The sequence below is a fragment of the Ambystoma mexicanum genome, chromosome 3q (genome assembly GCF_040938575.1).
Source record: "Ambystoma mexicanum isolate Mex_15411 chromosome 3q, UKY_AmexF1_1, whole genome shotgun sequence".
In the NCBI taxonomy this organism is placed as follows: Eukaryota; Metazoa; Chordata; class Amphibia; order Caudata; family Ambystomatidae; genus Ambystoma; species Ambystoma mexicanum.
The window spans coordinates 103034135-103048103 of record NC_090926.1 but is presented as its reverse complement, the minus strand read 5'-3'; the positions used below and the strand labels follow the sequence as shown (position 1 = coordinate 103048103).

General features: G+C 44.9%; 1 protein-coding gene across 1 annotated transcript in view; it reads right to left on the bottom strand.

Annotated features, from left to right (window-relative positions):
* The window catches only part of ITGA5 (integrin subunit alpha 5), a 297527-nt gene that overhangs the window by 26394 nt on the left and 257164 nt on the right, over positions 1–13969 (bottom strand). The window contains exons 24-26 of the mRNA XM_069653218.1: positions 12518–12623; positions 11240–11398; positions 7409–7510 (exon numbers count right to left, since the gene is read on the bottom strand). Of these exons, the coding sequence (XP_069509319.1) occupies positions 7409–7510; positions 11240–11398; positions 12518–12623 (367 nt within the window). The remainder of the gene's footprint in view (positions 1–7408; positions 7511–11239; positions 11399–12517; positions 12624–13969) is intronic.

Here is a 13969-nt window from a genome sequence, read left to right as displayed (position 1 = left end):
TGCTGGAGACTTAACCAGCAACCTTCTTTTGCCAGTCTTGGGCAGGGGACCATTCCATGTTGCATGGCAACATTGCAGAAGGTGAATGTGGCGTTAACACCCCGTTCCAAGGGCTGGAGCAGGGTGGGGCGTGGGGGCACAGGGACAGCTTTTGGGAGTGCTAGGCCAGAATTCAATTTTTTGAGGATTTCCTTTCCCCACTTTTGTGGGATCCCCCCCACCCTCGCTCCCTCCACCCCCAACTTTTTTGCTGCTCCCTTCCACCCTCCTCCTCCTCCAGTCTCCCAAGTTTCCAAAGACCTTTCTTGTCAGAGGGTCCAAATGCCACTGAAAATTCTTTGCCAATACTGTCCCGTGGTAGCCCAAATGGCTCCTACGGTGATTGCATCACTCTACACTTCTGTTGTAGAGTAGGCTGGTAGCAGTTGTAATATATATGTGTAGCTTCACCAGGAGTGCAGACTGCTTTACCTCATTAGTAGCCCAATGTACCAGTATCGTAACTTTTGGGGCACTAGATGACCTACTCACTAACAATTTCTTTTGGGTCATCCATTGGACTAAGAGAACTACAAGTCAAGCTTGGGCTCGCAGAGAGCCCAGCACTGCACCAATATAGTTGCTAAAAATGGCCTTGTCTGGTTTCCCCAGCCCCCTCCAGTCTGGGGTGAGCAGAGTATGGAATTTTTCAGGCGAGCCTTATTGGCTTGCCCCCAAAATCTTTGGGTCAGACTGTTTGGTAGGGCTATAGGGGAATGTGCCCATCTTGAAAGAACTTGTGCATTCCTCAGATCAGTCGTGGCTTATCTAAATTACTGAGGATTTGCCACAAAGATGGGCCGCCGATTTTCAGAACAGGTTTGGCCATAGTGGGTGGTCCCCGTGTCTGTTGTCTCTTGTGCCAGTTACTTCTTTTAGCTGATGGGCATCCTTCTTTGGCTGTTCATGTGCCTCCAAGGGAAGTCGACTGACGGGCCTGTTCTGTGATCGATCCTGTGCTGATGTCCCTCTAAATACCACTAGACCAGGCATCTTGAGGTAAGGAGCCCGTCACTCAAAACAGTGATGGATCACCATTATTCTGCTCCAGCTCCATATTGGCTCATGCAGGGTTGTCTTAACCATTACACCCCTCATGGGACAGTTCCTGGTTAGCTGGCTGCCACCCAAGCTGTCCAGTCCTACTTGGTCCGGTACCTTCCTCATTGCCCGCGCCATGGAACAGAAACCACACGGATCTCAATCTGGGATGACCTCAAAGTCTCTGCAGGATGTGCAGCACTTGTTCTTCTTGACCTCTCGGCAGCATTTGACACCATTAACCACTTGATCCTCCTTGTCAGAATACACTCTAGGAATCTGAGATTCAGCACGCAACTGGAGTGTTTCTTTCCTCACTAACGGACAGCAAATCACTCTACTTCACCCCTTTCATCTCCTTTGCATGCACAGTGAACACTGGAGTACCGCAAGGCACCTGACACACTCCCCTGCTCTTCAACCTTTACATGACGCCCTCTGTCACGGACCATCCGCCCTCACAATCTCAACTGCTAGGACTAGGGCTACGAAACATCATCCCGATAATTCCCAAATTAAGCTCCAATCCCACCCTGACCTAGCAGCCTCTCACAGATATTGACTTCTGAATGACTAATAACCACCTCCGCCTGAACGCAGGGAAAATAGCTCATGGTGCAGCCCTATTCCTGCAACCCTCCCTCAATGTTCACCCCCCTACTTCCACCTCGGTCAAAAACCTTGGATACAAAATGGATTCGGACCTAGCCCAGTCTCACCACATCAACAATGTATCTAAATCCCGTCACTATCACCTCAGGCCTCTGAAGCGCATCTTCCCTTACCTCTCCTACCCTAACAGGCTGGCTGCAATCATGTCCATTGTTATGTCTGGACTTTGCCTGGGTGCATCAGACTGCCAACTAAAACTCCAGTGTCCAAAATGCAGCTGACAAACTGCTTCTTGCACTGGGCCGAAGGAAAATCTCACCTGCTCTCAGTACCCTACACTGGCTCCCAACTGAATGCAAGGTCACCTTCAAATTCTTGTGCGTTTGAAGCCATAAACATACAAAAAAAAAAAAAAAAAAAAAAATAAAGCCTCATCTCCCAACCCACACCGTAAGGTCAAGCACAGCCCTTCTCCTGGTGGTCCCCGCCTCCAATTCAGCCAGGGATGGAGGGTCTGCCTACTCAACCCTGTCACTGAGGCACTCACTGCCTCCCCACATTTGACACATCCAAGACTACATGGCTTTCCGGAAAGCACTCCAAACCTTGCCTTTCCCATAAATCATAAGGGAGCGGTTTGGGCATCCTGACCCCAATGCCAACGCCCAGAATTGACTGGAATCACATCAAGACGGGGAGGTAAACAGTCAGGACTCAGAAACAGGTTCCAATGGCCTGTTCATTTCAATAGAATAGTCTGGACCATGCCACCCTAACCTTGCTACAAGATCACTGCCGAAACTTCAAACCCAAGACACAACACTAATGCTCTTACGCAATGACTGGGTTCGCTCAGTCATAACAGCACCCCCTCAGCAAACCAGAGTCCTAACAGCAGTTCTGCTCTTCATCTGGAGCTTGACTAATCTTCCTCCCATAATGCACTGCATACTCAGCCCAGAAGATGACAACCTCGGTCAATCTTACCATCTACAAATCAATACGCAGAACTACAAACCTAGAGTGCAACTGCACTTCTGTTCTAAACAATATGATCGGGCCTGCTCTGGATAACCAGGGTCAATCTCACTCATGTGGAAATTAATGCTCAGATATACAATTTCGAAACTAACCGCACTTATGTTCAAATGACTACGCGAGATCACATCATCCATTGGACAAACAAGGTGATCTCTAATCAAGCCACGCTCCCCCCCCCCCCAACCCAACAAGGAAGTGAAGCAATGAACTCTGACCCGGGCGCAGCATCAACCATGCTTGGTTAGACTTTCTCTAGTCCACACAGGTATGCACTACACACCCCTCACCCCCTCAATCCTGTGAGCCCTCAAGCACTCAAAGCTCTGGGAAGTGACAATAATACAATACAATTCCACAATTCAAACCATAAACTGTCATGTTTACCCACCCACCTGCCGCAAACTATTACCGGGACCAGGAAAATGAGCCCATCAGCACTTCTAATCGAGCTTCTGAAACAGACTCCCACTGTCCCACCTTATTGGACGATGTTCTAAAGCAGGCAAAGAATCCGACAAAGAATCGCTCTCGGAGAACCAATGCTCCTCCGGAATAGACATGGCCAACTCACCAAACACTGAAAGGAAGTCAACAACAGGGGTCTCCAACCAATCCCCAAAGACACTCGCACATACCAATATGCTCACTCTCTCCTCTACACCAACAAACACTAGAATTAAGCTATACCCCTCTATCAATTCGGCCTAGCTGCATACATACCTACTTGCCTCCATGTACACCTCAACAGTCTTTAGAACGCAGCTATACCCCATGGAAAGAAAAATCGGCCTAGCTGCACACATCATGCACAAGTGCCACCACTGCCAGACTGCAGACCCGAGGTCAATGGGCTTGATGCACACATTCTACTGACCTCACAAAACCACTGCATCACACCTACCATTAGAATGCATAACACACTGGCTCCACACATACCGAGTGCACCCAAGCACTTATACTACCCTTCTCTCTCCACTGACCTAGACTATGGTCCCCAAGGGTGTTCAACCCACAGCCCTTTGAGATCATAACAATAGTATATGGCGCTATACAAATGCACAATAACATAACACTGCTGCTTCAACTTCTGTCCAGTGTATCTACATTCTGGGTACATCACAACTTTAATTTTCTTCATCTGGGTTATTAATGGCCCAATGTTTAATGCCAGAGTACTGGATCCTGTCGCCAGCCCTGTGGAAGTAGGCCTTACTGGGTTCTCCGACGCCTCCAAAACGACACCTTAAGCATCTGGTGCAGCAAGTACCTAGGTCATGGGGTCTCAATATGTTCTTGGATTACACTCTCCATCCACCCCCCCACCCAATATTTGTTTTTCCTTTTACACTCCATCTAGGCATTATAGTAGATGTTCTTAATGGTTTCCTTTTTAGGCACAGGTGCAATGTCATGAATTAGAGTTTGTGGGGATTCAAAAACTGTTCCTGGGTTCTCATGTGTGGCAGGCATGGGGGTCCTGGACCGTGGTCGAAGTGTACGAAAAGAAGTAATGGAACTATGTTCCCTGCTGGCCTGCACCGCTCCCCACAAACCCAAACGCCAGGCCCCTCCCATGCACAATACACACCTCAAAACACATTCACCTGCTTTTTAAGGGAACTTCCAGTGCAGTGCACTGAAAGTGCACATTTCAACTGCTTCCTATACTTTTATTTTAAAAACGAAACCATTCCGGAATGGTTTCTTTTTCAAATAAAAGTATAGGAACGGTAAAACTTAATTAAAAGAAGTAGAGAAGCACCGTTCCCGCCCACTTCGACCACTGGTCCTGGATTGCTTTACGATTCTGTTCACTTGAGTGTGGAATTCCTTTTCCTCCCCACCCCTTAGCATTATAAACGTACTGGGATTTGCACCAGGTGTAGGATGGGTCTGAGCTCCTGCCCTTTCACAGTTTTTATGCACACATTTTGTTCTACTGTGTGTAAGAGTGGCTATATGTGTAATCTCTCTATATAGCTTCAACTACCCATCTACCTATCTATATATATAGATGTCAAAAATTGTTTGTGGTTTGGCAAAGCGTTGGCGTATGGGAGGCAAAGGCATAGAGGCATAAGACGAAGGCATATGGGAGGCGAGGCAAATGGACCCGAGAGGTGAAGGCAGGTAGCATTCCAGAAGTTTCCAAATGGTTGCTATATAAAAAAGGTGCTACAGGCATTTTTCACTCTTACGAATAGTGCTAAAGTGTTATTTCACGAGTGGCTGTGTGAACGAGCCATACTTGCTGCTAAGAATTATGCTCTCAATTAAATTAAAAATCAGATTCGGGATATGCTTCTGGAAACAGTAACCGAGTACAACAAATCGATATGGTGGTGAAGCCTGACAAAGCTGTAAACTACCCAAAAGAATTCCTCAACTCACTCGACCCACTGGGAATGCCACCAAATCACCTTCGACTGAATGTTGGGTCACGTTTGGCAACCTTGATGCACCTAGGCTGTGTAATGGCACAAGGCGGCGAGTCAAAAAATTGCTGCTCAACATAATTGAAGAGACCGTGTGGACCGGGAAGGGAAAATGAGAATATGTAATCATCCCGCGCATTCCACTCATTCTGACAGGCATGCCGTTCAGTTTCAAGTGCCTACAGTCTCCAGTCAGGCTGACATTGGGTATCCCGATCAACAAGGCACAGGGCCAGTCAATCAAGTGCACGGGTACCAACTTGTAATCCCCAGGTTTCTCCCACAGGCAGTTATATGTTGTATGTGAGTGTGTACCCCAAATCAGTTGTAGATCTTTGCTCCAGCAAAAGTGTTATTTATAAACGCACCCAATACCATAGCGGAGTTTGGTTTCTAAGCACGGATCCCGACTTCTGCTGCTCTGCGCGGTTTTGCTTCCAAGACCAGCGCGTTGCTCCTCTTCTAAACAAGCCTTACAATGAAGATGTACTTTGGTAATATTAAACTTTAGGTCCATAGTTGGCACTGTCAGCATCATGCCACGGATCATGCAGCTCAGGAACCTCCATTTTGTTCTCAGGTAGAGTTATATGTTTCAGGATTAGTTTTGTGTAGTCTTTATAAGACATTTTTTTTTAAATATCAAATAATTGAAAAATGTACTGCATTTATTCACTTTTTTATGAAACCTTTCCAAAAAGCGCAAAGAAAGGGATTTGTAACAAATAGTGCCTGTAAGGAAATGAAATCCTGTGCAACGCTGGGTATATATGCCAGTTCTAAATGAAGAATGTACCCTTTTCTGTGTACTGGTCCAATGCATTCTCTTGGGGAATCTTTTTAGGATTAACGTTACCTAACCCCAGCCTTCCTTCCTCCTGCGAGTGAAGCTTGACTGCTCTGCTAAACCCTACCCTAATAGTTTTGTCTCATTTAGACCGACTACTTCTCTTACGGCAGAAGGTTGCACATACACACCTCAAAAATCTCTTTACTGGGGGCGGGTGCGTTAGGAACGTACATTCCTGTCCTGGTTAAACTCTTTACTTCAAAAGATAATTGTGGTGTAAAAATGCCTTCAAGTGTCCTCAAATGAATAAAGATCATCCGGCAAAGCAAAGCAAAAATGTCATATTTTTTTAAAATAGAAAACTCTAGGTTTGCACTAAGAATTTGTCTATCATCAGGGGGCCTCATTACAGAATCTTCAATCCACTGCAAGGGAGATAATGCACGCTAAGTACCAACATTGCCCAAATGCAAACCAGTGTGTTTTCAATGCTTATCGAACCATAGCAATGTTTGCCCCAGTGCTAATACAGAATGGATAAAGTTTAATTTTGATTGAAGCTCATTTTCCAGTGGCAACAAGGGGACCTTCAGGTTCCATGCACACAACTAGGATTATTTTTTTTAAGTCAAAATAAATGTTCAAACAAGATAATTACCGATTATCACATCCACTATCTAAGGCAATATTTTAGATGTGAGTGTTAAAGCTCCAAATTGAAGCATGAGGGCAACATACATTAAAACATTATGTAAATTCCCATTTCTTGCCTCAGGTTGGACAGGGGTATAAAGGAGGTCTTGCACATATGCAAGTTAAATGCTCACATCTGCTCAAAAGGCCAGTTTTTTTTCAACACTAAGGTGACACCTTCACTCTTGTAAACTCGTGTAAAGAGACATTGTAGATCTATCTTCCAATTTCTATAGCCCATCCATCGTTATGCATCTCTATAGCCCATCCATCGTTATGCATCTCTGTATAATGTGGTCATGGTTCCTTAATTGACGGGGCTGTACTCGTTCCTTTAAAATCGCTTGTGACCATTACAAAGAACTAGGATGACACAATGTTATAATGATTTGTGCCGTGCACCTCTGTCATTTGCCTGGTCACCAGGCAGTCTGGTGGATCTGTCAGAGAGTGGGTGGCTTTCGTTAATTAGGAAGCAAAGGAAAGGGCAGTGCAGTGCTTGGTGTTGAGGTTGCAGATCAGAAATACGTGGGGCTCTTCAAGCTTGTAAGCTTTGTGTGTGAGGTTTAGGTGGCATCAACGTCTGGGTGTGCAGATGGACGGCCTCCGGTATAAAGTGTGGCCTTGTGTACAGCTTGAAAATGACTAAAGCAATAGTCACAGAAATGGGAGTTGCAGGAGTAATGCAATCACAGGACATTATAAAACAGAGATAAAACATGAAGCCCAGAAAATTCTTCCTATGGAGGATACTGACCAGAGTGTGGTGGGCGCCTGCATGGCTGCGAGTCAACTCTCGACGTTGGATGTGATGATCTCGACTTGGAGCAAAGGTTGGTGTGTGCTCAGTGGGAGAATGCTACAACAAGAAAACACTTAGGTCAGAGGGTTTGTAAACAATACACTCCAACAAAGACCTTCAGAAGAATTACCTTTTCAGATGATAATACACCTAGATAGATAATAAACCACTAATCTTGTCATCCAGAAATCTTTAAAGATTACAGGAAATCGCTTTGACGGAAACAGCTCATGGAAAGAACAAGAATATTGATCCATTAAACTCCCAGATCCCAATGTTAATCCATTCAAATAAAGCTAGACTACACAAAAAGAACAGATGGGATTTCATGGAGTCTAATCTAGACTCACAGTTATTTTGGTAATAAAACAAAATGAATGCCAGAAAAAAAAAAACATCCACTGAATATAGTGCTTAAGTAAACGATAATTAAAGAGACATTCATAGTTTGGAGGAAATCGGATGTGCAAATACAATTCAACTTGCAACCATTTTAGCAATATATACTAAGGGCTGCCTCCCGATTTTCTTTGGATACCATGGTTAAAAAGTTATATTATATAAAAATGGTAAGATTCTTGTTCCGTTCCTGAATTTTCCCATGGTCAGTCTGATTCAGTCATTATTTCCATGTAACAGGGGTATACAAGAAGAGGCAAGTTTAAATGTCTATAATGGCTCTCCGTCAACCTTGATAGCGTTCAATGCTTTGTCCATGATCCATGGACAGAACATAGAATGTGCTCTTTTTTTAATGAATAAACACGTGGAATGGGTTATTGTTTATCACTGTTTTTCAGCAGCCCCCCCATCCCCAAAAGGAACCCCAACTGGAATATCCAAACCTTCTAAAATTAGAGTTTATTTCAGTCCAACCCTGAATATGCCGCCATCCCTTAAACCCCTAAAGATAAAGTCAATCTGAATACATTGTAGCACAATCATTGAAATTTCAGCTGGTTGCATAACTATTCTGGCAGAGCAGGATCCTGACAGATTAGAAATCTGTACATTCTACTACTCCCTGGGGCTGTGCCTGTGTGTAATTATACAAAGGATGATGGTGGGTATGCAGAGTTAAATCTTTATTTCCACGTGAATGAACACATTCCCAGAATAGTTCACAATGCACAAATAAATTTGTATTTCAATCTAACGCTGTTGATTTCCTCTAATCAATTCATCCTGATAAAGTTAGTCATTTGACGATGTGGACCTGCACTAAACAAACACCATTTCCTCAACAGAAAAACATGAGCCATTTTAAGGGTATGTTTTACGTGGTTTTGCTTTTCCAATAATTATCTGAAAGGTAAACTCTGGTGTTGCTGAAATCCACATTTTTCAGTGCGAGTGGTAATTTCAGCAATACAGTAGTTCATCATTCATGTAATGGTGCAGGTCCAGGAAAAACAATGAAGTCCAATGTCCTGTATCATTTTAATTTTAAACCACATTTGGCTGCCAATCTACAGACAAAATGAACGAGGGATAAACTCAAAGACGTAGCCAGGAAGATCTAACAAGCGGGCCTGAAGCCAATGCGTTTGGGCCCACCACAGTGACATTTACACATTGAGTGGCCCTTGCCTGCTCAGACCCTACCCTGTTGTCTATGCCTCTAGATATACAAACATTCCTTGTTATCTATGGATATCCAAAGTCTTCTGGGACATCTGAATACAGGGTACCATGTTTCAGTTGTATACCATGGAGAGCCATGGACTTGTATTCATGGTTGACAATGTTCTTGTATTTTATTGAGCATTTGTTGGACGCTTATACAACTAAATAGTGTTTCAAAGCTCCACAAGGCTAACTGAGAAGGGAACAGAGGAATAATAACAACGGCAAAATATTAAAATACAGTCATGGTCCTACTAGGCTTTGAGGCATTCGGATGTGCAAGTGCAGTGAGGAAGCGTGCAAGAGATGGGGGGGGGGGGAGCGGCAGAGGAGTGGGCAAGTGCTGGTGGAGGGCCCGAGGGAAGTGCCAAGGGGAGCCAAGGAGGAGAACCACAGGCTAAGTGCAAATTCAGGCGACTATCAAGGGTGGGATGCAGAGCTGGCAAGCAGGGGCCCCCAGGGCAGTGCAGTGGGAGATGGGGGGTGGGGGGGAGTTGATGATATCGACTGGGAAGAAGGGCCTGGAATCCTGTGGGGTTCATGAGGATCAGGCCACAAGTCACAGTGGGGTCATTAGCAGGGAAGGGAAAGGGGAAGAGAAGAGCAGAATTTTAAGCTGTTTCAGTAACATGAGGAGTTCCGGCTCAAGTCTGAGAGGGGCAGGGAGGCTGTTCCAAAGGGAGGCACCAGCTAAGGAGAGAGCCCTGCCCCCCCCTCTCCACTTAGAGAAGAGTTTGACAGTCAAAGAGTTGGAGTTAGAGTTAGAGGTGCGTAGGGCTCTAGCAGTGGAGTATTTAGGGAGGGGAAAGTTGGATAGTGTGGTTCCAGGTCCCAGATGGTCTTGTGGATGATGCAGAGGGTCTTGAATTTGATCCTTGCAGCCACCAGGAGTCAGTGGAGAGATTCTAGGGCTGGGGAGATACAGTCCATTGGCTTGATGCCAAAGATAGGTCTTGCATCCCTATTCTGGATTAGCTGGAGGGACCGTAGGGAGGAAAGAGGGAGAGAAAGAGGCTATTGCAGTAGTCCAGACTGGAGAGGACCAGAGCTCTAGAGACATTGAGCTTCTGGGGGAAGGTGAGGAAAGGAAAAAAGCCTGGAGCTGGAAGTGAGACTTCTTAGTAAGGTCCATGAGAGTGAATCGGAGATTATCCCCAAGGGTTTTTGGCCTCAAAACGGTGGGGGTAGAGGCCCAAAGAGGGTAGCCAGAGGGTAGGAGGAAAGAAGCGCACAGGTGTCCCAATGAGAAGGATCTCTGGCTTACTGGCATTAAGGCAGAGATGGTTAGCTTCACACCATGTCTGAATGGCAGACAGTAGAGATAAGAGGAGGAAGAGGAGCTAGTAGAAGAAAGTTGTGCGTCGGACATAACACTGGAAATGAGGAGATAAGGATTAAATTGGGTGAGAAAGAGGGGCAAGATCAATGTTGATGAGCCAAGGCGATAGGATAGAGCCCTGGGGATGCCACAGGTAGAGTGGGGAGGTGGAGGAGAAAGGGCCCAATTGCAACTGGGAGGGGCAGTTAGTGAGAAAAGAGGTCAGCCAATCAAGTGACCAGTCTGTGATGCCGAGGGTGTCACAGAGCCGTTTTATGAAGATGGAATGGTTGATCGTGTCAAAAGCAGAGGAGAGATCAAGGAGAATGAAAACAAGGAGAGTTGGAGTCGAGACAATGGTAAACACATGGACAATCATCGTTTGTCCAAGATCTTAAAAGTAGAAGAATTCTTTTTTTAAACCGGAAAACAGAATGCACAATTTTTGGGCGTATTAATGCCAAGAAAACAATATGTGATTGCAGTGAGATATTAGGCCACCAGTGACACTAAATGGATATTCATGTCAAATTTTCCAGGGTGATGTTCTAAACAAGCTTGACCCACAAATTGAATTTTAGTTTGATCAAGTTTCTGAATGCATAATTTGGTTTAAATGTTGAACAAGTACAAGCAGTACAAACCACTAATCAGAAGTGGCCAGAATGGCAGAATTACTTTACCCTACAGTTGAGGAGCATGTATGGTTGCCTAGTCATCCTGGAAAAGTTACACTCCTCCACTACTCCCACTCCCCCACCCCAATTGCCCTTTAACACATCCCATCACTCCTTTTCATTAAAGCAATCACTGTCACACAATTCAATTCTCTCATTACGTACCAGGTAATTGAGGTGGTTGATCGGTAAGCTGGACGTGCAGTTGGCTAGACCCTGCACCGAATAACCCATCACGTACATGGCAAACTCATTATGAAACTTCATTGGACAATTCAGATCCAAGAATCCATGGCTGATTGTGCTCGGTCCATTGTTTATAAACTATGCAAGAAAGTGAGAAAGAAGGTTCTTAGACATTCATGCATATCAGAACTGTGCATCTCTTCAAGCTATAAAAAAGGCAACCAGGATCCAGCCTGTCAATTTTAAAAGGCTTCTAAAATGTGCACCTTTGGCGAAAAACTAATAAATATGCACTAGCACATATGTTGTCTAAACAGGGCAAATTCATGGATTGTTCTCTTGGATTCAGTTCGCAGTTGTGTTATTGTGACTTGTACTTTGCACTGCTGCCATTTTTCATGGTCTCCAGGTGCTTTGGAAGATCTAAAAAGGAGGGTGTTTGCAATGGTTAGTGGGAGAGGCACAAGCGCAAGAGAGCTTTGATGTACTGTTGGTGGCTTCAGTTCGGAAAAACTGGTCATGGTGTGCTGGGGGTTTTAGTCGATTGGCATTGTGTGTGGTTGTATGCAGGTGTTTCATGTACGTGTTGAGTGTTGGAGAGTTGGCAAAGTGCCTGTAGTTTGGGTGTTGTGGTGAAGATCTGGTTTGGGTGGTGGGTATGCAGAGAGTTACAAGCTGGGTTAGTTCGGGTTGTCTGCATTGGGTTAACCCTCAAGTAAAGCAATTCTCCATTCCCTTCCCCCCCCCAAACTAACCTCGATTCCCTGCCCTTACAGAAAAGTGCTAATGTGCTAGAGATTGAAATCTCATTAATGTGAGCAAACAAGTGCTCCCAGAGGTAATACTGCCATAAGCTATGGTTACTCATGAAGAGCTAACACATCACAATACTTCAGCCACTTCTTGAGCCACCTTTAGTAGCAAGGACACCTCCTAGAAGAACTGTGTGCTATGGCGGTCACCTCATGACTGCCATAATAGTGACCTCAGAGTATTGTGCCACATGCTTCAAATGTTCCTTCCTCACTCTTAAGTCAAACCTGTTTGAATAGTTTATTTTCCATATTAATTTGTGGTCTCTATGGTCTTCGTGATAAGTCAAATGGTAGAACCCAAGTAGTCTAATCCAATTCTGCAAGGTCATACTTTGCACTGCATTCACACATTCTTCTGGTGAGAAAACAGTCAAACCCGTTTTTGTTTGGTCCAAAGCAAGATCCAAGGATCCACTTTCATTCAGAACACACAAGTACTCACCTCGTACACATGTTTGACCGCTGGTCCAAGGTCGTGCTCCTTCAAAGGCTTTCGATTGGGCTTCCAGTTGGACAGTGGGAAAATGACGCTGTCTGGTTTGGAGATGCTTGGGTGAAAATAACAAAAAGAAGGTCAGGTGATCCGTTCCCAAGGTGTAACAGACAGAATTGGCAAAGGGCTTTCTGGGTGAAGGATGGCACTCTATGGTTTGCCAGTACCACTGCGCATGTCCGACAAAGGAAGCGATGGACTAGAATAGATCTTGTGAGCAAGTCCCAAGATGGGCAGATGCTAGCATCTGCCAGGAGCCGGCACTGCAGTTAGAAACACACCAGGGCTGTCTTAAAGAAGGATAAAGGACTACAGTCCGACATGTTTAATTTAGCCAATGTTACAGAAAATCATTTCAATAGCAGGTGCTCACATAAAGCACCTTGAACAGAAATTGCAACCCAAAGGGGCTTTTGCTGGCTTCCAGGAACAGACCACGATTGAGTGTTGCCACTGTATTGTTAAGAGGTACTGCACGTTTGCAAAGTCAAGACAAAATATGACAGCAAGGCAAAGGTGCGTTTCACCCCTTCTGTAGCTGGCTGCATTTCTGGCAATTTATTTTTGGTGGCTTGGATAGGTGCTTCCATAACATTTTAAAAAGCACGTCTTCTACAAATTGTGTTAGCTAAAACAGACTACCAGAACCTTAGGGACTGCAAGGGAAGCAAGAGACCTAGAATGTGCCGGGTGCAAGGAGGAGGCAGATATTAGGGTGCGAGAATGGCAGGAGCCAAGGTGAACTCGGGGTTGCATTATCTTTGACAAATCAGGAACCGTTCCTTAAAAAAAATGAACTTCACCTCATGATTGCCATAAAAAGGTTTATGCCATAAGGCAAGCTTTTCAAATACATCAGCTTATATTCATGCCATTTGACGTACCACTGCCCCAAATGTTTAGGAGTGGGGATGGGCCAGCTTTTCTTTCCAACTCCAATAGCCACATTCCTAGTCATAATACCATTTATTACTCCGGGCCAACAGGAAATTAGCCAAAAATGTAAATGCTCCTTTGCTGATAAAGAAAAAAGCCAAACCTCAGCCATACAATGAACAGCCTTTGTTCAAACATACGGTCAGTGGATAGAAAATAATATTTAAGAAACACACTACACAACACAGCAGGGAACGAACCTTGAATCAACTCACCATCAGGAAAGAGCTAAAGGCCAGCAGGTTTGGACTAGGCCACTAACCTGGCTCACCATTTATGGGAGTGTAACACAAACCCCTCTGGGACTGAAGATGGAGGCGAGACACGTGGGAACAAATGCTATCCCCAGAACAGGGCCCACTGAATATATATATAGTTCCTCAGAGGGACCCCATAGCTTATAGTAGCAATAGTGCCAGGAGGATCTGCTTACTGTCCAGAGCTGCGCAAGCTGCAGAGGCACAG